This window comes from Dreissena polymorpha, chromosome 6 (genome assembly GCF_020536995.1).
Source record: "Dreissena polymorpha isolate Duluth1 chromosome 6, UMN_Dpol_1.0, whole genome shotgun sequence".
Classification (NCBI taxonomy): Eukaryota; Metazoa; Mollusca; class Bivalvia; order Myida; family Dreissenidae; genus Dreissena; species Dreissena polymorpha.
In genome coordinates this window covers 14629989-14655405 of record NC_068360.1, presented here as the reverse complement: position 1 = coordinate 14655405, position 25417 = coordinate 14629989, and the positions used below count along the sequence as shown (strand labels likewise).

General features: G+C 36.5%; 1 protein-coding gene across 1 annotated transcript in view; it reads left to right on the top strand.

Moving 5' to 3' along the window:
- Window positions 1-588: 588 nt before the first annotated feature.
- LOC127834030 (integrator complex subunit 6-like) overlaps window positions 589-25417 on the top strand; it is a 57642-nt gene continuing 32813 nt past the window's right edge. The window contains exons 1-10 of the mRNA XM_052359589.1: window positions 589-851; window positions 959-1036; window positions 7270-7419; window positions 9505-9594; window positions 12984-13173; window positions 13976-14149; window positions 14685-14899; window positions 15937-16089; window positions 20840-20972; window positions 22399-22493. Coding sequence (XP_052215549.1) covers window positions 741-851; window positions 959-1036; window positions 7270-7419; window positions 9505-9594; window positions 12984-13173; window positions 13976-14149; window positions 14685-14899; window positions 15937-16089; window positions 20840-20972; window positions 22399-22493 — 1389 coding nt within the window. The 5' untranslated portion in view covers window positions 589-740. The remainder of the gene's footprint in view (window positions 852-958; window positions 1037-7269; window positions 7420-9504; window positions 9595-12983; window positions 13174-13975; window positions 14150-14684; window positions 14900-15936; window positions 16090-20839; window positions 20973-22398; window positions 22494-25417) is intronic.

The following is a 25417-nucleotide window of genomic DNA, read 5'->3' as shown; positions in this document are numbered from 1 at the left end:
AGGTGCAGCGGAAGATCGAACCAGCGATCTCTGGATTGTGAAGCTAGTGTGTTACCACTAGACCACGGATCCGCTACTCACGCTGGCTTGGCGGATCCGTCCCATTTATTGTATGTAGCATGAGCCAAATACATGTAGTTAATTACGAAGACCCTTTCGAATATATCGGGCCTCGTTTTTTTACACGAGTGGTAATTGTGTTTATGCATTACTTATATTAACAGAGTAGTGTGTGTTTTTGTATTTCTACCCACTTGACTGAAAAATCGCATAATTAAATATATAGATTATTAAATGTAAAAAAAAAAGTAAACATTACACTAATCGATACGCCCTCGAAACTAGGTCAGGCGGAACTGAAACTAAATGACACACTTTTGCGGGAGTGGATGATCATAATAATGAAATAATGTCATTTTCTTTTTAACATTCATTTAATATATTAATATATTTTAGAATCATAACGTAATAGTAACAATAAGCTATACCCATTCTAAATTCAGAAATATGATTCAATTGACCATTATTTCTCCCTAACGAAAATATCAACCAATCAAACAATAATGGCGACCAGGTCACGTGCTCACATTTCGTGGCGTGCTAAGCTGCTGAATTTAGGCAGCCAAACCGGGCTGCGACATTGTCGAATGCGGACGGAATTTACACGATTTAACGCGATTTGAGGCCCTCTGGGCTTCCGGAAACAACTTGGAAATAAACATAAGGCTGTCTACTTTACAATGACTATTATTTTGTTCTTAGTAGACACCAGTGCGTCTATGAACCAACGCACATATTTGGGGACATCAATGATCGACATTGCTAAATCCTCAGTTGAGAATTTTATGAAGGTAAACAAACACACACGCGCTATTCGGCATTGAATTTTATTGATATACATTGCGGTGACATTAACAATTAACAACGCAATTTTAACTGGCATTATTATTTTATTTAGATCAGAGGGCGCGATCCGAACAGTCGTTGGGATAGATACATGCTTTTGACTTTGGAGGACCCTCCGCAAAACATCAAGGTAAACACGCCTTTGTGAACGTTTAATCCACAATCAAAGCGATGTTTTAATTCCTCGATACATGCACGGAGTAAATCCAGCACGCGTAGAATGGCTTTATGTCCACTGACGCACGAAATACGTCAAAATTTACGGAGCAATGTTTTGACGAGGTTCTTCGCCATTGCTATCTCCCCGTAGATGGTGCATTGTGGGAAAAATGAAAATGAGGTTCTAAAAATAGATTGACCCCAGGTCAAATGTCTTTAAAATGAAAAAAACAACATTATTTTCTAAGTTGAGACAAAATGCAATGCAGTAAAATACAATTTATAAATAAATAATGATAACACTCATATACTTATGTACCATAAATACAACATATTTATATGATAATCATGCAAATTTTGTAAATATAAAATGAAAGTGGAAGTATGGTTTTAAACCTGGGTCATTTGCTCTTTGTCAGGTTTTAAATAGCCATAATGAGTATATAGTTGTGTGACATCAGCTTGTATCTATATAGGATCACATCATTTGACAGGTTTATTTATTTAGTTATAAGAATATTGTTAAAGTCTATATAACATATCAGATGAATACAAAGCTGTGCTCAACAATTGCAGTAAAGACTTATAGCATGCATGCCCATCATTGATTATGACCCTGTTAATAAATACACCTTAAAAAAACTTAAACACACACATTTGATATAGTTTGATATGTCAATCTGTTGTTAAATTAGTTTTATTGGAATTAAAATCAAACAACATATACAAACCAACATTCTTTCATGGAATCACTGGCTAGATGTAGCTCCATGTAATCATCAATATCATGTAAATGTTTCTCATCAGTCGGGCTCTTCTGATTGGTTGATAGTCTGTATGTGGGTCTCCTATTATACTTTACAAATGTAGTTGCTAGTAAGTTACAAAGCTGTTCATTCCCACTGATGTTGACATGTGCTGGACACCATACTAATGTGACCTTAAAAGATTTATCTAGGCACTGTTGATGAAGTTAGCTAGCATTTTGGAACTTCATCAACAGTGCCTAGATAAATCTTTAAAGGTCACATTAGTATGGTGTCCAGCACATGTCAACATCAGTGGGAATGAACAGGCCGACAGGGGGGCCAAAGAGGGCCTCTTGAGGGGGGCAGTAGATGTTGGGGCAGGGTTGGCACCAATCGACCGCCCTCGGTTTTAACCGGCGGTTTTACCGGTTAAAACCGCCCCGGTCAATACTCCCGAAGTGGTCATTACTGGTCAATACTGGTCGATTGAACTTTACCCCCAATTTTAATTTATATTCCATGCCTAATTAAACAATATTGATAGTATAAATTTAACAGACATGTTGCCAATAATGTCTTAAGCTATTAATACCCACTATTTTATACCTGTTCATGCAATTTGTAGGCCAATCTCTCAAAATTTTGCAAATAAGTCAAAGTTGGTCAATTGAATTTTCTGGTTGATTGAAGTTTTTTTCAATTCTAATGAATTATGATGCTCAGATAATTCTGTGCTTGATTCAACAAGAACCTGTCAATTACTGTGTTCTGTATGAGGTGTTCCACATACCCCACTGTCCCCACAGTCTTCTAACAGTCTTCTCACCTATACAGGTTGGGGCACCCAAAACTGATAATAGGGCCTTAAATGGCACCTTTTTGACACAATCCTTACTTGTCATGTATTCTTGCATTGATTTCTTTAAATACTTTTTAAACAAAATAGTGAAAAAAAACTTTATTTTTTATTAATATAAGAATATAAAAACATAATAAGAAATCATTATTAAAAGAAAAAAAATAATTGAATAATAAAGAAGAGTAGACCCACAATTGGAAAACATTATTTGTTGGCAAAATCAAGAACTTTGATTGTTTATTCAATTGAATACCAATTGAACTTTTTAATATGAAAGGGGAAAAAAACCTCTTAATACAGAAAGGAAACAAGTTAGAAGTAACTATTAAATTAATAGCAAGTACAATGTAATGTTCTTTTGTGTGAGTGATATGAAATAGCCAAAGGGCAGATTTGCTTAATCGTCAATATCAGAGACGTAACACTGCATGCATTTTATTACCAACTAAGAGGCCAGATTTATAACCCAAGAATACACAAGAGTTCTGTTTGTCCATCTGCTTATCAAATAGATATATCAATAGATAAGTGAAATGCTATGGTACCTACAATAGTAATAATAATTTAGTAACAGATGTGATACACTGAGATAAAGATATTGCCTTAGTCCTCATGTATTTGAGGCTGTTTCCATAAATAATAAAGAAGTAACTTTTTACAGCTTTAAATATTTTTATACAATAAATAACTCAGAATAATTATTGATTTAATACAAAATGGCTCCTTTGTAATGTTTAAATGCTACAATTTTCAATTGACCAGTAATGACCAGTATTGACCGGTTTTAACCGGGTATTGACCGCCGGACCGGTCAATACTCAATTGACCGGTCAATATGCCAACCCTGTGTTGGGGAACCCCTGGCACCTTCTGAGATCTACTCCCTGACAAAGAAATTTGTTTTGGGCGAGTGGAATCTCCGGACCGACAATTTGTCTTCCCGTCGACATACTTTTACTAGACCTGCGAAAACCCTCAGGCCGCCTGACAGATACTCAGCAAGCATTGTGCTTGACAGAGCCATCACGCGCCTGAGGATGGGAACCACCCTATTACCCGGTGGCGCAGGAAAGTATGTCCTCGGTATAGACCCTGCATGTCCTAGGTGCCAGGAACCTCTCACTGCGCCCCACATGCTGCTACACTGTCCTAACCATAAGGCGCAGAGGGACCACCTTGAAGCTGCATTGCACTCCCATGGACTAGTTTTTAACCTTACCAACGTGCTAGACCCCAAGGGAGCAGCTAGGGGCCCGGTCTTCTCTGCCCTCACCAAATACTTACTAGATTGTCAAATAACTGACAAAATCTAGGTCATTGGGGGAGGGAGAGCAGCCAACACCCACCTAATTATACAGTCTTGTGACTGTTTTCTTTTAAAAATGTGTAATCTCTGCACAAACCTGATGTAATCAAATAATTGTGTTGGATTTGTGTCGCTTTTACACAACCTTTATTTTAGTTTTTAATGGGTTTATTGTTCTACCCCGCCCTTTCTAAATCAGGCCAATGGCATTGACCTGGTCTTCTTTATTTTAATACATTTTTTATGAGAGCATGACGTTAGTCCACCATTTACATTTTTCAGTTTTTTAATATAATCATATTTTATGGCATTTCTTACTACAAGAAAGGACGAGGCTGTCCAGTAACCTGGGATTGTTGGCTGCATTGCACCCCCTCTCTTCCTCTTTGACACCCCACCCTTTCCCCTTCAAACTCGAAGAACCATGTCGGACTGGAGTGCACGGTGCAGGGCCTTATACCATTATAAACACCTATTTAGCCCTATCTAGGACAAAGTATTGTCGACCTTGTTGAAAGTACTAATCTTGTACCTTGGAGTACATTAAGGATTATTATAACTGCTATCTTGTGCAGCAATTTCCTTACTTTTGTGAAAACTGCTATTTTATATAGCAAATTGCCTTGATTTTATTATTATTGCATTAACTCATGTTAAAATTGCTACTTTTATAGCAAATATCCTAATTTTGACAAAGTATTGTCAACCTTGTTGAAAGTACTAATCTTATACCTTGGAGTACATTAAGGATTATTATAATTGCTATCTTGTGTAGCAATTTCTTTATTTTTGTGAAAACTGCTATTTTATATAGCAAATTGCCTTAATTTTATTATTATTGTCTTAACTCATGTTAAAATTGCTACTTTTATAGCAAATATCCTAATTTTTATATTAAATTGCTATTTTATATAGCAAATTGCCTCGGTTTTACTGTCTAATCGTCATTTTGGATACCATATAAGGTACTTTAGTATTATTTCCTCCAATGTTATCATCAGTATACTAATAATATTGGATAGATTAGAGCTTTTTGGGTTTATCTTAACGTATCTAGGTAATATGGTCTTTTAACCATTTTTACATCTTACCATTATCAATTTTCCTTCAATAGTATACAAACTATTTTTCATTTACCGTGCACTCCCTCTGGTCCAGGGGAAACAACCATTGTAGACTTCATCATCACAATTACCTCCCTTAGTACAACTGAGTGACACCACCCCTGCTGGCTCTCCTTTTCCCCCACCCACATCGGCCTACACTTCCATAAAATCTCTCCTTCTTTCAACCCTCCAGAGTGGCAACATGTATTTTAAATATATAAATGCATATAGTCCTGTACATATTGTAAATAATGTACATCTTGTACAAATTTAGCTGTCTTTGTCTCATTTTTAACTGTAAAGTACATTGTCTTACCCTTAATTTTTATGTGGCCCTATGAAGGTGACCGTTTGGAGACACGTAAGTTATTGCCCTTAACATATAAGGGTTTATTACTAAACCCACTTTTAAATATTGTTTTAATGCCACTCTGGGGAGATCTCTCTTTTCCATAGCCCAATCCTTCTTAAGTTCCATACAGACAGGGTCTTATGTTGGAGCATTACGGCTATATTCCCTGTCTGCAAGTGTTCAACATTGAGCCACATACATAAACTTGTACTCATTATTTTTTTTATTTTTTTTTAACAACTCAATACTCAATTGCAATATTAATATATAATTGAGAGTTACACACTCTATGTGATATCATATATTGTTTTTTTTTTCTTTTCCTTCTCATATAACTGCATTTGCACATGCAACTTCACTCTACATTTGAGAGCTGTTAAATCAGGCTCTGGCATCCCTATTAATAAATGTTCTTAGATATAAACATATCTCTCTTATGATTAGATCTTGTTGTTTGGCGTTTAGTTTAAACTTTAAACATACACATAAAAATGGTACTTGACTATGCATGTAAACATATTGTGGCAATGTTCAACCACTTTGTGATCTGGAAAACCCTCAAATATTATTATTTTGTTACACAAACATATTACACATCTGTGTATTCCTTTTTTCTATAATTAATATATTAAAATAGTCCTATTTGGATTCAAACATTTAAAACACAGATCACAAAGTCTAAAGACTCCAACAAACCCATTGCAGTATATACTGAACAGTGGGTCTGGTAATGATGCTGCCACATACAACAGTATGTGTGTTTTCACCATCTTTACCTATAAAAATTGGGCTACTCTTTCTCTCTCTCCTCCTTAAAAAACAATACAAAGAATAACATACAATAACAACATCATATGAATGATAATAATTAATAATAAGTACAGTAACGTAACAAAAACATAGTAATCTAACACTATAAAACAACTCCAAGTTCTTTTGGATTAACTCATTCTTTTTCTTTCATTTATATTTTTGCATATAAACCATTATTGTTTACTTTTTCTTAAAAGTACAAAGTCAGCCGTGGGAAAATCTATTTTAAAACTGATTGACCTACTGGCAATCCTTAATAAGAAATTTCGGCCAATCAGCGCCATCGTTATATAAGCGCATCAACCAATTAAAACGCCGCTTTTTAACCGCGTTAGGCCTATCCACTGTAGAGCACTGCGTCTTTTTAACGCTTCATATAAAGGTTATATATTTTTAAACCAATAGATTTTTATTAAGGCACCGCACCAACACTGCAAAGTTTTATATTTATACCAATGGTACAGCCCAGTAAAATCGGGCTGTCCATTTTATGGCCGTTTTCGGCTTTTTATGCAGAGTTTTATGTTAAGCAGTGTGCTCGGGCAATGGTTTTTAACCGAAGTCCCGAGGGTAAATAACCCCATTAGTCAGTTACAAAGCTGTAAAAATATTTGAATAACAACATTTAAAAGAGTTTCTAATTTCTCTTCAGAAGCTTTTTATAAAACAAGTACATGGGCATAGAAAGTGAAAATGGCTATGTGCAAACAGCATAAAACCAGAACAGCCTGCAAGTAACTCGCAGTCTGCTCAGGTTTTATGCTGTTTGCTGCTCATCAGTATCTAAGGGTTGGAAATGAAGCCTTAACAACTTGAATACTGTTAGGAAGATCTTAAATTAAATTTAACTTTTTAAGGGACAACAAATACGTAAAAATAAGTATCTAAGTGGTAAAGTGTTAATGCTCAAATGTCACCACATACAATTATACATCCAAATATTTAACTGTAAAATTCTTTATGACTTTTGGTTGCTTTTATTGACAGATTATACAAGAACATTTATATATTTTCAACAGGCCGGATGGAAAGAAAGTCATGCAACCTTCACATCGGAACTGAAAAATCTTATCGCAACAGGGGTAACATCCTTGGGAAATGCCTTGAAAAGTTGCTTTGATCTCCTTAACGTAAATAGAATGCAATCGGGCATTGATACATATGGTCAGGTAGGAGAGTTCATACTTTTTATTGTCATTTTGTTTTTGTTAAGTGCAGTGATTTTCTTTTTTGCTTTATATTTTACAGCCTGCGCCTTTTTGATTGGGAAAAGAGAGTAATAAGACCATGAAATTGGGAACAATTGTACATTTATATTAATATGATTATAAATAACAGTACTACACTAATTGTTTATGAGTTGGTGTTTAACTGCTTTCAAATTAAACCAGGAACTTTTCCTCAAAAATTGTCTGCCAAAAGGCCTGTATTTAAATATTAATTCCTTTCTGCAGGTTTTTAAGCAATAAATGTAGCATGCTACGTTTTTGTGTAATAAACTAATAATTAATATACTTTAAGCTCGACTGTTGAATTATATACAAAAATAAGCTACAAAGGATTACCAAGATAAAATGTAGACAAACTTGTCTTATTATTTACTTTTTTCTTATGTAAAGTGTTTCATTGAAATGGTTCCTCATGAGGTTACTTCGAAGGTTTTTATGATACCTCAATAGAGTGGGAGGCAATAGAGTGGTATTGCGCAACTGGAGTTGTGTTTGGAACTCCAATAACATCAGGGTAGATCTCGCTCAAATCTTCCACACTTGAATAACATTAATGATTATACAATCATAAAGAAAGAAAGGAACAGTGAATGTGACCAGTTTGGGCTGAATAATGGCCCTTTGTCTTTTTATTTTCCCCACCACTATACATGTATATATATATATATATATATATATATATATATATATAGTGGGAGACATATTGTTTTTGCCCTGTCTGTTGGTTTGTTTGTTTGTTTGTTTGCGCCAACTTTAACATTTGCAATAACTTTTGAAATATTGAAGATAGCAACTTGATATTTGGCATGCATGTGTATCTTGTGGAGCTGCACATTTTGAGTGGTGAAAGGTCAAGGTCATCCTTAAAGGTCAAAGGTCAAGTATATACACTTCTACAGGCATTTTCTGTCCGATTAGGCAGCTTATGTTAGACTGGTAAAGGTATTTGGTCTTTTTTGCAGATAATCGTAGGTGTGAACAGGGACTTCTTAAGTGTTTTCCAGTTTGGTCCAGGTTTTTGGCGCCTTCATTGTTCATCACATTCACGTCTTTGTAGTGCGACAAACAATAACCCAACTTGTCCAACATAATAGACTGCCAGTTTTACGTCAATACTGTCATATCTCAACAACTGTAGTCCTGTCTCCCATGCGCCACAAATTTTTTATTCAGCATTCAAATTTAAAGCCCATGCTTTCCCCGAGGAAAAATGATACACTGTACATGAATTCTTATTTTCTCACGTTTTACACAAAATGCACGTGGACTGTTAATCTGTTGCTAGAAAATTACAAAATTGTCAGAAAAGTATAGTGCTATGCAACCCATGCTCCTAATCATAATGACGCTTCCTATGTTGAATGCTTAATTAAGCTTTCCAATGCCCCGGATTATTGGATTGTGTGCAATATTAAAATGGCAGCCATTTTCAGTCCGATTTGGTGGTTTTATTGTCTTTAAATATTTTTTTCTGCATTTTTGCATTAATAAAACAGCCTGCGCGCTATACATGGGTGCGCGCTATACAAAGTAAAATTCGGTACATTCAAAGCGGCACAAAAGGGGACATAGTGTTTCTGACAAACACACATCTTGTTGTCTACTGTTGTAAGTTGTGGAACTGTGTCCAAACAAATATTGTGGGGGCCACAGAGTCTGTTACACATTTGTAGCTTTGTCATGATTTGGTTTCAGGGCCCAACCTTCCATTTTGGGAATAGTATTTCGACTTTACTGAGAAAAGAAAATATATTTTCCAAGGTCAACTTGAAATTTGGTGGAAATTATATCGTCTTAAAGAAATAAATTTGGGGATGGGTACAGTAGAATGGAGTGAGAAGGCCCATGCTAAAGGAGAAAAATCCTTGCGTGTATTTATTCTTTTATTGTAAACACCATAAAACAAACAGTTCAACTAATATAAATTTTGTCACCTGTAAATAAATGATCTTAAAATAGTTCATATTGAAAGATTGTCCCACAAGGAATTCCCAGTTTTGATCAGTTTTTTCACGTTGGTTACAGGGAAGATGCCCACACTATCTAGAACCTGCTGTGATAATCGTTCTCACTGATGGCGGAAAGTTGACTTCCCATTCTGGTGTCCAGCCCGAGGTAGGATTGGAAGTCACAAAAATAGTCGCGTGATCATGCAAGCTTTAATATCTAAGTGATCCTTGGTCTTGGAATACAGGGCTTAATGCATGGGGTAAAATGTCGTCCCAGATAAGCCCGTGCAGTCTGCACAGGCTAATAAGGGATGACACTTTTTGCTTTTCAAATCATGACCCTGAGGTCTAATTTGCTTAGCCCTTGGTTAACTTGTTTCCTTAAATGCCCCCCTTCGAAGAAGAGTGGGAATATTGCTTTGCTCATGTCGGTCTGTCCGTCCGTCCACCAGGTGGTTGTCAGATGATAACTCAAGAACGCTTGGGCCTAGGATCATGAAACTTCATAGGTACATTAACCATGACTCGCAGATGACCCCTATTGATTTTGAGGTCACTAGGTCAAAGGTCAAGGTAACCGTGACCCGACATAGTAAAATGGTTTTTGGATGATAACTCAAGAATGCATACGAAGCCAACAGGGCGAACTCTGAACAATATAACTGAAGCAACTAGTCTGTAATCGTAAATCTATAATTATCAGTCCAATGAAACATCATCCTTTGAGTAAAATAAAGTGGATCAGTAAAAATATTATCAGAATATGATTTTTTTTGTATATTTTGTAACTTAAATATTGTGTTAATGTTTAATTTTGTTGATTAATATAAATATAAGCAGGACAGGGGAGGTAATACACTATTATATCTTTCTTATATACAGGGGAAACAAATGCAATAAGTTAAAATTTCATGTTAAATGAATAAAGGATATCACCCCCCCAATATTTTTTTTAAACATGTAATAAATTACCTCACCCCACATTATACCCCCCTCTCACTCCCCTGTTCCCCTACTCCCCCACCCCCCATTTTTTTTTTAAACATCTAATTAATTACCACACCCTACATTATACCCCCCTCTCACTCCCCCTACCTCCCCCCCTACCCCCCCACCCCCCATTTTTTTTTAAACATCTAATAAATTACCTCACCCCACATTATTACCCCCCTCTCACCCCCCCCACCCCCCTACCCCCCCACCCCTCCCCATTGTTTTTTTTTTAAACATCTTATAAATTACCACACCCCACATTATACCCCCCTCTCAAGCCCCCCATCCCCCCAACCGCCCTACCCCCCCCCCCCCTCCGCCCTACCCCCCACCCCCCTCCCCAATTTTTTTTTAAACATTAATAAATTACCACACCCCACATTATACCCCCCTCTCACTCCCCCCTACCCCCCCCACCCCTCCATTTTTTATTAAAAACATCTAATAAATTACCCCACCCCACTTTATTACCCCCTCTCACCCCCACCCCTCTACCCCCCCACCCCCCAACCCCCCCCCAATTTTTAACCAGGTTTTCCGAAGGAAAAAACTGGTTATTAGATTGGCGAATGCGGGCGGGCGGGCTGGCTGGCGGGCGGGCGGGCGGAACAAGCTTGTCCGGGCCATAACTTTGTCGTTCATTGTCAGATTTTAAAATAATTTGGCACATTTGTTCACCATCATTGGACGGTGTGTCGCGCGAAATAATTACGTCGATATCTCCAAGTTCAAGGTCACACTTTGAGTTCAAAGGTCAAAAATGGCCATAAATGAGCTTGTCCTGGCCATAACTATGTCATTCATTGTGAGATTTTAAAATCATTTGGCACAAGGTCAAGGTCATCCTTCAAGGTCAGAGGTAAAAAAAAATAAATTCAAAGCAGCGTTCTCGTGAAGCTGCACATTTTGAGTGGTGGAAGTTCAAGGTCAAGGTCATCCTTCAAGGTCAAGGTCATCCTTCAAGGTCAAAGGTAAAAATAAATAAATTCAAAGTGGCGTTCTCATGAAGCTTCACATTTTGAGTGGTGGAAGTTCAAGGACAAGGTTATCCTTCAAGGTCAAGGTCATCCTTCAAGGTCAAAGGTCAAAAAATTTAATCAAAGCGGCGAGATCATGAAGCTGCACATTTTGAGTGGTGGAAGTTCAAGATCATCCTTCAAGGTCAAGGTCATCCTTCAAGGTCAAAGGTAAAAAAACAATAATTTCAAAGCGGTGTTCTCATGAAGCTGCACATTTTGAGTGGTGGAAGTTCAAGGTATAGGTCATCCTTCAAGGTCAAAGGTAAAAAAATAAAAAAATTGAAAGCGGCGCAAAAGGGGGCATTGTGTTTCTGATGAACACATCTCTTGTTTTATTATAAGACCAGATTATTTAATTAAGAATGTGATTAAAAAGTTGGGAACCATTATATAAGAGCATCCTTGAGTTGCTCTCCAAATTTTTCATAGATTTCTGAATGTACATTTTGATAAATAAAGTCAAAAGACAGCTGAAAATAACAGCATATGCTTTGTATTTTTGTATTTTGATTGTTAATTAAAGAAGTATGTTTAGCTTACCTCAACATATTTACATGTTTATGCAATTTTGCAACAAACAAGTTAACTTTTTACCAGTTAAACATTCCCATGAACACTTTCCAGTTAAACATTCCCACAAACACTTTCCAGTTAAACATTCCCACAAACACTTTCCAGTTAAACATTCCCACAAACACTTTCCAGTTAAACATTCCCACAAACACTTTCCAGTTAAACATTCCCACAAACACTTTCCAGTTAAACATTCCCACAAACACTTTCCAGTTAAACATTCCCATGAACACTTTCCAGTTAAACATTCCCATGAACACTTTCCAGTTAAACATTCCCACAAACACTTTCCAGTTAAACATTCCCACAAACACTTTCCAGTTAAACATTCCCACAAACACTTTCCAGTTAAACATTCCCACAAACACTTTCCAGTTAAACATTCCCACAAACACTTTTCAGTTAAACATTCCCATGAACACTTTCCAGTTAAACATTACCATGAACACTTTCCAGTTAAACATTCCCATGAACACTTTCCAGTTAAATATTCCCACAAACACTTTTCAGTTAAACATTCCCACAAACACTTTTCAGTTAAACATTCCCACAAACACTTTCCAGTTAAATGTTCCCATGAACACTTTCCAGTTAAACATTCCCACAAACACTTTCCAGTTAAACATTCCCACAAACACTTTCCAGTTAAATGTTCCCATGAACAATTCCTGTGTGCGAGTCATTTGACAACAAATTTGCTCAAGGGTTCCTTCTCAAAAATACTATTAAAGGGGTCATTTGACGTAAAAGTTGACTTGTTTAATCCCTAAAAGCCTCTTCTTGAAAATGTGGGCTTCATTAGTGTGGGTTTAGTGTCATTCCATATGATATTTAGCAGTCCGCACATGCTAACCAGGGACGACACTTTCCGCTGTGATGGAATTCAACGTTTAAATAATGTCTCTTCTAAACAAAAATCTAGTGTTGAAGGAAAGTCTCCTTAACAAAGCACTTGTCAACTTCTTTCCAGTTAAACATTCCCATGAACACATCCTGTGTGCCGGGCCACGAGCTGACCAAGGAACCGTTCCGATGGGATCAGCGCATCTTCAGCCTCGTGATGAGGTTGCCGGGCAGCGTGCCTATCGACCTCAGCTGCAACACCATCATCCCCTCCGCCACCAACCACCCTCTCGATATCATGTGCGAAGTCACTGGAGGTGAGTGTTGCGGTTTGCACCAGTGTACACTTTCACCTATGTTTGAGCAGCGTTGTTTTGACAATAATTGGATAAGTGGTTTTGTTGAGGATAATTGTTTAAAATATATTATTATTAGTATTAAGGTTTCAACTAGATGAATAGGTAGATGAACTTAAAATGTTGCAAGTAAGAAAAAAATGGCAGGAATTTTAGGCAGTCAGTTTGGAAAATATTTCGTAAAACTTTTTGATTGGGAATTTGGGCAAATTTTGGCCTGAATTTGGACCAAAAACACACTGCGAAAGATTTATTGTCATCAAAATAAGCTATTAAATCCCGCAAGCTGGAATGTGTATGTTATTAATGGATATTAAGAAAATATTGCAAACCTCTCTATGTAAATCGGAATTGTGCTTTTTTGGACTACTGGAATTTGCAAAAAAATCTAGTCGTTAAATTTGTAATTTAAAAAGTTGTTGGTTGTTGAAAAATTAAGTTTTAAATAGAAAAGACATTATACTTCATGTACGTGTAGGAAAATCTTACTTTATAATGTACTAAAATGAAATTTCAGATTGAATTTGTATCTAATAAGAAAGTCAAAGATTTCTTAGTTGACCAGCTAGAATCTAATCAATATTTACTATTTTTGAAATTATTTTAACAAAATCAAGCTACAGAGTTTTGGAATTTTACGAATTAAAAACATGATCTTGTTTCTGAAGAATGTTTTTGCAAACGTGTTTTGCGAACACCGGACCTGGTCTGTGTCTGCAGATGGTTATTAAACATTTATGATATGATTTCATTTACGTCACAGGTCGTTCCTATGCAATCTACAACCAGAAGATGCTTAACGGTGCAGTAGACAGTTTGGTATCAAAGATTCAGAATGGAGTAGTGATACAGTTTGAAAAAATAGGCCCGGATCCACCGCCATTACAAATTGATCTGATTAAACCTGAAAATGGATTAATTGTAGACAGTATGAAAGGTATTGCGCAATAATTATTGAAACATAGTAGATAAACACGAGCATGTTTGTTGTTGCTTAGCATTTGAATTGTGGTTTGTTTGTTGATTCAAGGCTTTCTATTATACATAGGATTTTACCAATTTTTTTTTTGTTATTTAAATTTATATTAAAGAAACACTGTTGCCTTTTTTTTTTAAGCGTTTGACACTTTGCAAAAAGCTATGTAATGAACATTTACTTTGTGTCAAAAGATAAAAGTTAAAAAATCAACTTATGTTGTCATAAAACAATCTAATAAAGAGAAGTTGTCTTAGTTTTGGCAATTTTATTATTTTATGACCACTTTTGGCAACAATTGCGAACGCTAGCAAGAGACCTGTGATCTCTCAGTCTGCATTAAATTAAAGTTCATTTTGAAACAAGTAATATTGAAACAAGGTTCAGTAAGATTGGGTTTGTTTCCATGCTGATAAATTAACATTAAAAAAAAGATTACATTTTTCCCCCAAAATCTCACTATAAAAACGTATGGTTATCAATTACCTTGTTCCAGAAAATCTCAGTATGAATGGGCAGATAATTCTGCTTGAGGAGGAGCCTATCAAACCTGCGCTGTTGGCATTGCCACAATCTCAGTTGCCTAGCAACACAAGCTGGCACAACCTGCGCAGACTCATCCTGGTGCCCAGGTCGGCACAGAAGGGCTACTCAGTGGGTCACTGGCCCATACCAGAGTCCTTCTGGCCGGACAACGCGAATAATATGCTGGTGAGTTTAAGATATGAGCCTGGATCTGGGAAAATGGGGCTTAATGCATGTGCATAAAGTTTTTACCCATATGGGCCTGTGGAATCAATGGTATTTTTGGTTTAACCCCTTGCATGCTGGGAAATTTGTCGTCTGCTAAAATGTCTTTTGCTGAATTTCTAAAATTAGCATTTTCTTTGATTTTTTTCAAAGAACACTATCAGAATAGCAAACAGTTTGGATCCTGATGAGACACCACGTTGTGTGGCGTCTCATCTGGATCCAAACTGTTTGCAAAGGCCTTCAAAATTCGGTTCCAGCACTGAAAGGGTTAAAGGGAGTGTCTTTCCTTCCTGATTAAACTGTACACACTGCAAAGGCTAATCTGTTATGACACTTTAAACATATGCAGTATGCCCTGCTCATATCTTGATTTGGAATGGTTATTATTGGTCTGGTGTCCATGTTTGTATAAATTATAACAAAACAGAAAACATCAACATTGGGCTGTTGGTAGTGAATATAATATGAACTTGGCAATGTTTTGAAATTTAAAAAATGATTATTTTCTTTGAATGAAGACAAAACAGCTCCTGAAATTTGTGCTTATTGTTTAAAATGAACTAAAAAAAATATTAGTTTTTATTTTGATAGTTTTCCTTATTGAATGTAAACATAATAGCGCCTAAAAGTGTTAGAGAACTTGAAAAAAAACATCCCCTTAAAATGTTAGAGAAAGTGAAATAAGCAGCCCCTAAGAATGTTAGAGAATATGAAATAAACAGCCCCTTAGAATGTTAGAGAAAGTGAAATGAACAGCCCCTAAGAATGTTTGAGAGCGTAAAATAAACAATAAAAGTTGCAGTAGTAAGTTATTTGTAATCTTTTTTTTCCCAAACAGTTTTTGAAAAATTGAACTTTTTTTTTAATATTCATAAAATCTATTGCTGACAAGAAATATTTACAAATTCTAGGGCTAACAAGAAATATTCATAAATAATATTGCTAAGAACTATTTATAAATACTAGGGCTAACAAGATTGTATCCTTTTCTTTAGCCACCCAGGTCTGCCCATCCGAATGTCCAGTTTTCTTGTTCACCGTGTGAACCTATGGTCATCGATAATCTGCCCTTCGACAAATATGAACTGGAGCCGTCACCACTCACACAGTTTATACTTGAGCGACGGCAAATTAACACGTGTTGGCAGGTATGCTACATTTTTAGCACACCTGAGCACAAAGTGCTCGTTGTGCTCATGGTGAGCTTTTGGGATCGCCTTTTGTCCGTCGTGTGTGCGTCGTTCGTCGTCAACATTTTGCCTTGTGAACACTCTAGAGGCCACATTTATTGTCCGATCTACATGAAACTTGGTCAGAACATTTGTCCCAATGATACCTCGACCGAAATCGAAACTGGGTCATGCTGGGTCAAAAACTAGGTCACTAGGTCATAAAAAGAAAAACCTTGTGAACACTGTAGAAGTCACATTTGATGCCCAATCTTCATGTAACTTTGTCAAAATGTTTGTCTTAATGATATGTTGGTTGAGTTCAAAAATGGTTTCGGTCCATTGAAAAACATGGCCGCCAGGGGGCGGGGCAGTATTCCTTATATGGCTATAGAGAAGCCTTGTGAACACTCTAGGAGTCACAATTTTTGCCCAATCATCATGAAAATTGGTCAAAACATTGGTTTTATTGATATCGAGGACGAGATTGAAAATGGTCCAGATCTGTGAAAAAACATGGCCCCCAGGGGGCGGGGCAGTTTTCTCTATATGTATATAGTGAAAACATATGAACGCTCTAGAAGTCAAATTTTGGGTCCAATCTTCATGAAATTTGGTCAGAACATTTGTTCCCTGGATACGACGGTTGAGTTTGAAAATAGTTTGGATCGGTAAAAAAACATGGCTGTCAGGGGGCAGGGCAGTTTTGCTTATATGGCTATAGTTAAACCTTGCTAACACTCTAGGAGTCACATTTTTTGTCCAATCTTCATGAAACTTGGTCTGTTTGTCTGTTCTGATTTGTTTTTAGCTCACCTGAGCACAACGTGCTCATAGTGAGCTTTTGGGATCGGCTTTTGTCCGTCGTGCGTCCGTCGTCAACATTTTGCCTTGTGAACACTCTAGAGGCCACATCTTGTCCGATCTTCATGAAACTTGGTCAGAACATTTGTCCTAACTATTACACTGCGTTAGCATGTAAATAAATCGTCATGATTTTTAAATATATTTTTCGTATACGTACTGAAACATTAAACACACACAAAGATATTTTTATTTATCAAGCATGTGTAGCATATAATAAAGGATAACACACACAGCCATAGTTTATACAATGAAATACAATACACGATAAATACAAAACATAAACAGGTTATGGTTTAAATAACTTTAATTTGATCTTTATTCCGCTTGCACTTGCCTTATTGAAATTAGCGCATCGAACCGCTCTGATAGGGAATACATGTAATAAACACCGACTCGCGAGTTTTCACAGCTTTATTTACATTACACAACAGATTAACACCAATTAGCTGTGGAGTGTCGTTTAACCTCTAATCCATTAAAATCAGTTAAACGGACGGATAAAGCAATCAAGCTGTGATCGCCGGCTTCTTTGAATTTATGAAAATACATGAAGTTGCATGACATGGATTTGAATCAGAAATGGAAGGTTGGAGGTTGGAAGGTTAAAACTACTGACAACAGCCCAAAACTACTGAAAGATGCCCTCCATACTACTTAGAAGCCATCGGTAGGGTAAACAGGTCTGAAAAATATCCTTTACAGCTTAGGCAACAACTGTTGTCAAAATTCAATAATATTGATCAATAAAAAATAGATTGAAATATTCTCCAACTTTACTGTTGAACATTTATTGACAAAAAACTATCGTGTCTACATGTACACATATCATATCACAGATATACTTTGTTCAAGAATTAAAGAGATAGAGAAAATGTACTTAAAACCAACTATTTGCGTTACTTATGATATTAAATGCAGCTTGTATTTGAGAATAAATTTCACAATTAAATTGCATTTTAGTTTTGCATTGGTTGTAAATAAAGAGTAGAAGCGTAGAGGAATTGTTTACAAACAACACTTACAAATGTGAATAATTAACAAAAATTAACTCTTAAATGAAGTATGAAATTTCATTTTAAATCATAGATACCAGGGCTTCCCTTGGCTCAAAAATTTCTTTAGCCAACATTTTAGCCAATTGGATTTTTTTGTAGCCAAATTTTAGAAACTGTAGCCAAAGTTTTAGCCAAGCATTTGGGACCGCCTCGTGAAAGTCTAGGGGTGTAAGAACACAAATAACTACAATATGAAGCTTAAATATATTTATTACTATAATCATCCTTTTAAAATATTGTACATAACAGAATATAAGTTTATAACAAAAAACATTTATAGATATGCATAGATCTAGATATACATTCATCAATGTAATAATCATACTTTTATTCTACATAACAGAATATCAGTTTATACATACATCATAAGCACATGTTCAGTTCACATTGTTTACAAAATAAGCACATTTTCATTATATTAAAGATATTCATTCTTGAGCACATATTTCAATCTTTGCAAAACATAAAAGTTGATCAAGACTAAAGATGCTTTATTTTCAAAGCCTCTCACTTCATATTGTTAGTTATATTTGGTCATTTGGATATGGTATACATCAGCTTTGACAGCTTCTGTTGTTAAAACATTTTCTGTAAGTGGTGGATGTTTCTAGGCTCAAATAAATGAATGTTTTTCACGCATATTTCTTGACAGAAAGGTCCAGATAATTGCCATCATCCATTCTAGTTGCCTGAAATATGATAAAACATAGTTTTACAAACTATCAACAACAAACCAACACATAAATGTCCGTATCTTTGAATGTCCGAATTTAACTTATCCGAAATATATTACAACGAGTGAATGGTATACTTTTTATTTCCGAAATTGTTGGTTTCTTAATCAAACTTTACCTTTCCCAAAATATTATAATAATGAAACTATTTAACAGAAATGCTCTCAAATTCCTGTTGAAACAAGATTTCATGTGCTTTTGTGAAGAAATAGTTTTTTGTTAAATGCTTTTGCCAGGCCCGTGGTATTGACATAATGTTCGATAACACCTTTAGATTTCACACCAGCAAGCGTTCTATACATAGATGGTGACGTCACTGCCAGTACACAATGCACCAGCAAGTTTCCTTTGTTTCGATGACCGGTTCTGACCGGTGTTGCTGCAGACTGCGTATCAAATTTTCTGGTTAATAACACGATGATGTATTGAAGCACAGTCGACGGTTTAAAGAGTTTACTATCTGGGATGGTACTTGACAGACAAAAAACGTTTCGCCGAGCATTTTTGCCAACCGAGAATTTTATTCGATGAATTTTAAAAACGTTTCGCCGAGCATTTTCGCCAACCAAGAATTTTATTCGCCGAATTTGCGAAATTTTCGCCAACGGCGAATTTGGCGAACGACAGCGGAAGCCCTGATTACAGATCGATATACAAAAGTCATGTAGGTCTACATGGATGATATGTGAAATACAGTATTATGTGAAAGTCAGAAATACCATTATTCTAATTAATTTTATATACAAATGTCATGTATGATATGTGAAATGCAGTATCACTTGAAAATCAGAGTATCACTGTCATAAATAACTTGGATTGCAAAAACAGTGAAAACATATTTTAATAATAGAGCACACTAAGTCTTGTACTACCACCTGTCTGCTCAGAACTCATCCTCTTTTGAAGATTTTACACTAAATAATCGAAGTATAAAGTGCAAGTTAAGTAGGTAGGTACGCTCGTCGGTATGAAGTACTTTTATTATTTTGAACTCCACCTTCCCAAAATAGTTTAGTTCCTTTGGGTCTCAGGTGAGCGCCTTAGGGCCCATGGCCCTCTTGTTTTTACAGTACTTGTTTCAATAATACGTTTCTAAAGTGGTGTGCAGGAAGGAAAAAACTGGTTATTAGATTGGCGAATGCGGGCGGGCTGGCTGGCGGGCTGTCGGGCGGGCAGAACAAGCTTGTCCGGGCCATAACTTTGTCGTTCATTGTGAGATTTTAAAATCATTTGGCACATTTGTTAACCATCATTAGACGGTGTGTCGCGCGAAAAAAATTACGTCAATATCTCCAAGGTCAAGGTCACACTTTGAGTTCAAAGGTAAAAAATGGCCATAAAAGAGCTTGTCTGGGCTATAACTATGTCATTCATTATGAGATTTTAAAATCATTTGGCACATTTGTTCACCATCATGGGACGGTGTGTCGCACATAAGAATCACGTCAATATCTCCAATGTCAAGGTCGCCACGACTAAAAATAGATTTATTTTAAAACAAACTTACAAAGGGGGTTAATTTTGTTTGTTCATTTCAAAAGTTCAGTTTGAGTTGTCTCCCTTTATCAGATTTTTTTTCACAATGAAAACCTGGTTTTGTGACAATTTTGTCACTTGTCTGATTTTAAATTGTGAAAGATAGCTGTGGTTGAATTGAAATTTAAAAGGATAAATCAAGTTTCTGTTACGGTGTTTATTTAAATGTAGGAAGAATTGTATTGGCAATTATATAAGTTAATCATTGAACTTGTTGGTAAATAATATATGTAGAAATTGTTTTCCATGATGTATGTCTTGTGACAGTAAAACTTTTATCAAAAACTAGCACGGATTTACGCATAAAAGTATAATGATAAAAGCTAGGAATGTCAAATACTGAGAATATTATTTATTTGTGTGCATGACATTTTTTGGTTAAAACAAAAAAGTTGGAGTGCGGAGGAAAACCATTTGCATTTTTTTATTTTCGATAAGTTTATTTTATTAATAAAGAAATCGACAAAAATAAAAAAATAATATCCTACAAATAATAATGATTGTTCATTTATTTCTGTTTCATGTTCTTGCTTTCAGGTTTTTGTCAGTAACAGTGCCAAATACAGCGAGGTGGGACACCCGTTTGGATACCTGAAAGCCAGTAGCTCTCTCACCTGTGTTAACCTGTTTGTTATGCCATACAATTATTCAGTACTCTTGCCTTTGTTAGGTAAGGCTTTTGAAGTCTTTTGTTGTTAGGTCAAAGGTCAAAAATGGCCATAAATGAGCTTGTCAGGGCAATAACTATGTCGTTCATTGTGAGATTTTAAAATCATTTGGCACATTTTTTCACCATCATTGGACGGTGTGTCATACCAAAGAATTATGTCGATATTTGCAACATCAAGGTCACACTTTGAGTTCAAAGGTCAAAAATGGCCATAATTGATCTTGTCCAGGCCATAATAATGTCATTCATTGTGAGATTTAAAAATTTCTCGGTGCATGTGTTCACAATCATTGGACGGTGTGTCATGCTAAAGAATTTCGTCAATATCGTCAAGGTCATACTTTTAGTTCAAAAGTCAAAAATAGCCATAAATGATCTTGTCCGGGCCATCACTATGCCATGCATTGTGAGATTTTAAAAATACTCCGTACATTGTTCACAATCATTAGACGGAATGCGAAAGAATTATGTCGCTATCTCCAAGGTCAAGGTCACACTTGGAGTTCAAAAGTTAAAAATGGCCATAAATGGGCCTGTCCAGGCAATAACTTTGTCATTCACTGTGAGATTTTTACATGACTCTGTACATTAATTTTATTCACAGTCATTGGAAGGCGTTTCATGGGAAAGAATTCAAGAGTTTAAAGGTCAAAATGGCCATAAATGATAAGGCGTATTAATTCTTGAAATTTGCCATAAATTAGCTTCTCTTGTTTTGTGAAGACACCATGCAAAATATTCTGTGTCAATGCAGCTTGTGGGGGTATACGTCATTTAGTTTAATGGTCAATGGGTTTGTACAAGGTTTTGCAGCAAATTAAGGAATTTCATTAGATTTTCAATACCATTAGTGAAAGGACCACAGGTTTGAAAATTTCAGGGGTCAGATACAATTTTCAGGGAGAACAGGGTTTAATCTTTGTGTTTAAAGTTTTGCCCCAGATTTTAAATTGCAATCTGCACAGGCAAATCATGAATGGCACTTTTATGCTTTGATGCAATTTTTCCTTTAAACAAAGTCTGTTATTTAACCCTTTGCATGCTGGGAAATTTGTCGTCTGCTAAAATGTTGTCTGCTGAATTTCTAAAATTAGCATTTTCTTCGATTTTTTTCAAAGAATACTATCAGAATAGCAAACAGTTTGGATCCTGATGAGACGCCACAGAACGATGAGACGCCACGTTCTGTGGCGTCTCATCTGGATCCAAACTGTTTGCAAAGGCCTTCAAAATTCAGTTCCAGCACTCAAAGAGTTAATGGAATCCAGTCTAGGTTGAAAGTGCGGTCACTGATTAGCCTGTTCGCACGCCAATCTGGGACGACACTTTACGCACATGCATTGAGTCTTTATTTTCCAAAGGGTATCTCAAATCCTTGATTGACCAGTATCGTCTTGTAGCTCTTATTGCTGTGTATTGTTTGCAGATGAATTGATGAAAGTACATAAATTAAAGCCAACACCCCAGTGGAGGCAGCGGTTTGACAACTACATAAAAACTATGCCGGGATATTATGCACAGGTATGGGGTACATAATAAAGAGCGGCAATCTGAGGAAACTGGGCTTAATGCATGTGCATAAAGTATCGTCCCTATACTTTTTGGCTTAGACTGGTTTTTTGTTTACATAATAATTCCTTTGCGAAGGCTAATTTGGGACAATACACACATACACTTAGCCCGGTTTTCCGAGAATCAGCTCATGAACTTTTGAATATTTAGAAACAACATTATTAAAGTGCTTTTAGAACAGAACAGAACAGTTCCATGTACATTATTTATTCCTACTCTAAAGTCAGATAAATAAGTTGATGTAAACAGGCAGTACTTCAACCTGGAATCTAAAATGATTGTAGTGGATAGGGTTTACTTTAGCCTGGAATCTGAAGGGTTGTAGTGGATATGGTGTACTTAAGCCTGGAATCTGAAGGGTTGTAGTGGATATGTTGTACTTGAGCCTGGAGTCTGAAGGGTTGTAGTGGATATGTTGTACTTAAGCCTGGAGTCTGTAGGGTTGTAGTGGATATGTTGTACTTGAGCCTGGAGTCTGAAGGGTTGTAGTGGATATGTTGTACTTAAGCCTGGAGTCTGAAGGGTTGTAGTGGATATGGTGTACTTGAGCCTGGAGTCTGAAGGGTTGTAGTGGATATGGTGTACTTGAGCCTGGAGTCTGAAGGGTTGTAGTGGATATGTTGTACTTAAGCCTGGAGTCTGAAGGGTTGTAGTGGATATGGTGTACTTGAGCCTGGAGTCTGAAGGGTTGTAGTGGATATGTTGTACTTGAGCCTGGAGTCTGAAGGGTTGTAGTGGATATGTTGTACTTCAGCCTGGAGTCTGAAGGGTTGTAGTGGATATGGTGTACTTGAGCCTGGAGTCTGAAGGGTTGTAGTGGATATGGTGTACTTAAGCCTGGACTCTGAAGGGTTGTAGTGGATATGTTGTACTTAAGCCTGGAGTCTGAAGGGTTGTAGTGGATATGGTGTACTTAAAGGGGCTGTCATCCAGATTGACAAAAAAAGAAAAGTTAAAAAATACCGTATTTTTTTAAAATTATTAGTTTATATTGATTAAAATATCACGACTGGTATATTACATTACTTGAAAAAAGTTGTTAAGTTTCACATTTTCAGTATATTTGGTAATAAATTTTCGCGATGTGAAATTGAAAGTACATCTCGAAAATGGGTTACATAACGATATACACCTATAAATATCGCAAGTAGATTGAACATTTTATTTATAAAATATATACAATTCAGTACGCATGCACAATTTGCATGCCTGGGTTTACCACGTGACGATGATGATCAATCTACTTGCGTTATTTATAGTTAAGTGGTAGTTGTCTGGTAGACATTCTCAGTAAAATTTTAATTCATGATTTATACTTGCCTGATGAAATATACATAAGGATTATATCTCCGGTAAGCATCAACAAATCCGCTGTGCTAAAAATAGCACTCACGTGATTACAATCATCACGTGGTTAAACGCATGAGCGAGTCCTATCCACCTGTAAACCCCAGTTTTATTTCCAGCGTTAATGCATCAACACCGCATGGGAACACGTTCATTGTGTATCGTTGTTTTTCTGTTTTTAAACGTGCATTTGTTTTGTGCAAGGTTGGATAGTTATGTGCTATTATTTGGAATAAGTGTTTTAATATGGCGAATGCTTTATTGGACAAGGAAATACACACGAATTTTCAATGAAGGACGATTCAGCCGAGGTAGAATCGGTACGTTCACATCGTTTTCACTCTACGAAACCGAAATCGTCACGTATTCCTAGGGCAAGTAAGAAAGAATTGGATGAACTCAGAAAAGATGTTAAAAATCGTTTTGAGTGTATTGACTCGAAATTAGATAAATTTCTGAATGTTTTGAATAAATCGGATACTGCTGGTTCGACCAGGCAGAGACCGACTGACACCGGTATGAGTGGGGTTTCCGAGACCGCCACACATGGTGCAGACACAGTAGTGCGCATACCACTTGTAAGTTTACCTCCTGAGCAATATCAGCAGTTGGAGGACGACATTGTTTCGCTGATGCCAGGTCACAGAGAGCGCACGGACTTGCTAGGAGATGATGTGTCAGAATCGGAATCACTTTCGGACGGTGAAGATGACCGTTTTCGGAAGTATGGTGTAAAGGCTTGTAACTTATTACAAGAGATGTTCGGCTCTGATGCTACTACAAAAGCAGACTCGTCCGTTGTAGGAATCAGTCTTGACAACAGTCAAATATCGGTACTACAGGAAACTTGGAGAACAGGCAAGCCTGCAAAGTTGTCTGCTTATAAAGACAATTACAGGTTTGTTCTACCTGTATCAGAGGAAGCTGAAGATATTTTAGCTGTTCCCAGTATTGACACTATAATTGGAAGTTTGCTTAAGAAAAAATATGGACAGAAAACTGTTGTCAAATCTCAGTCTTTATGTTCTCTGTCATTAAAGGACTTGGAGAAAATAGCTTACTAAGGTCAGCATGCTTCTCGAATGGGCATTCGTAGAGCGGGGGATCTACAGGCACTGAGGTTGGGCGAAGGATCTGTCTCCGTGCAAGCAAAAGGACTTACACTGTAACTCCAATATAACGCGGATGACGGGGTCCAAGCCACGCAACCGCGTTATAAACGGACAGCGTTATAAGTTTTGAGCTAATTTATTGCAGGGGGATATAAAAACAGGTAAAGTATAGCCTATAATATAGGTCCTGTGTATTGCCATGCTCTGTTGTCATCCGAAAATACTTGCATATAAACCGAATCGAACGATAACGTAATACATACCGCTTTTCTAATGTGCACATGCATCCGATAATCCAATATAATTACAACATCAATTACGAAAAAAATAATCTTTAACATTTATGACGAGAAATATGAGATTCATAAGCACATCCATATGCCGACGCCAATTTTCAGAAAAAGAGTACAGTGC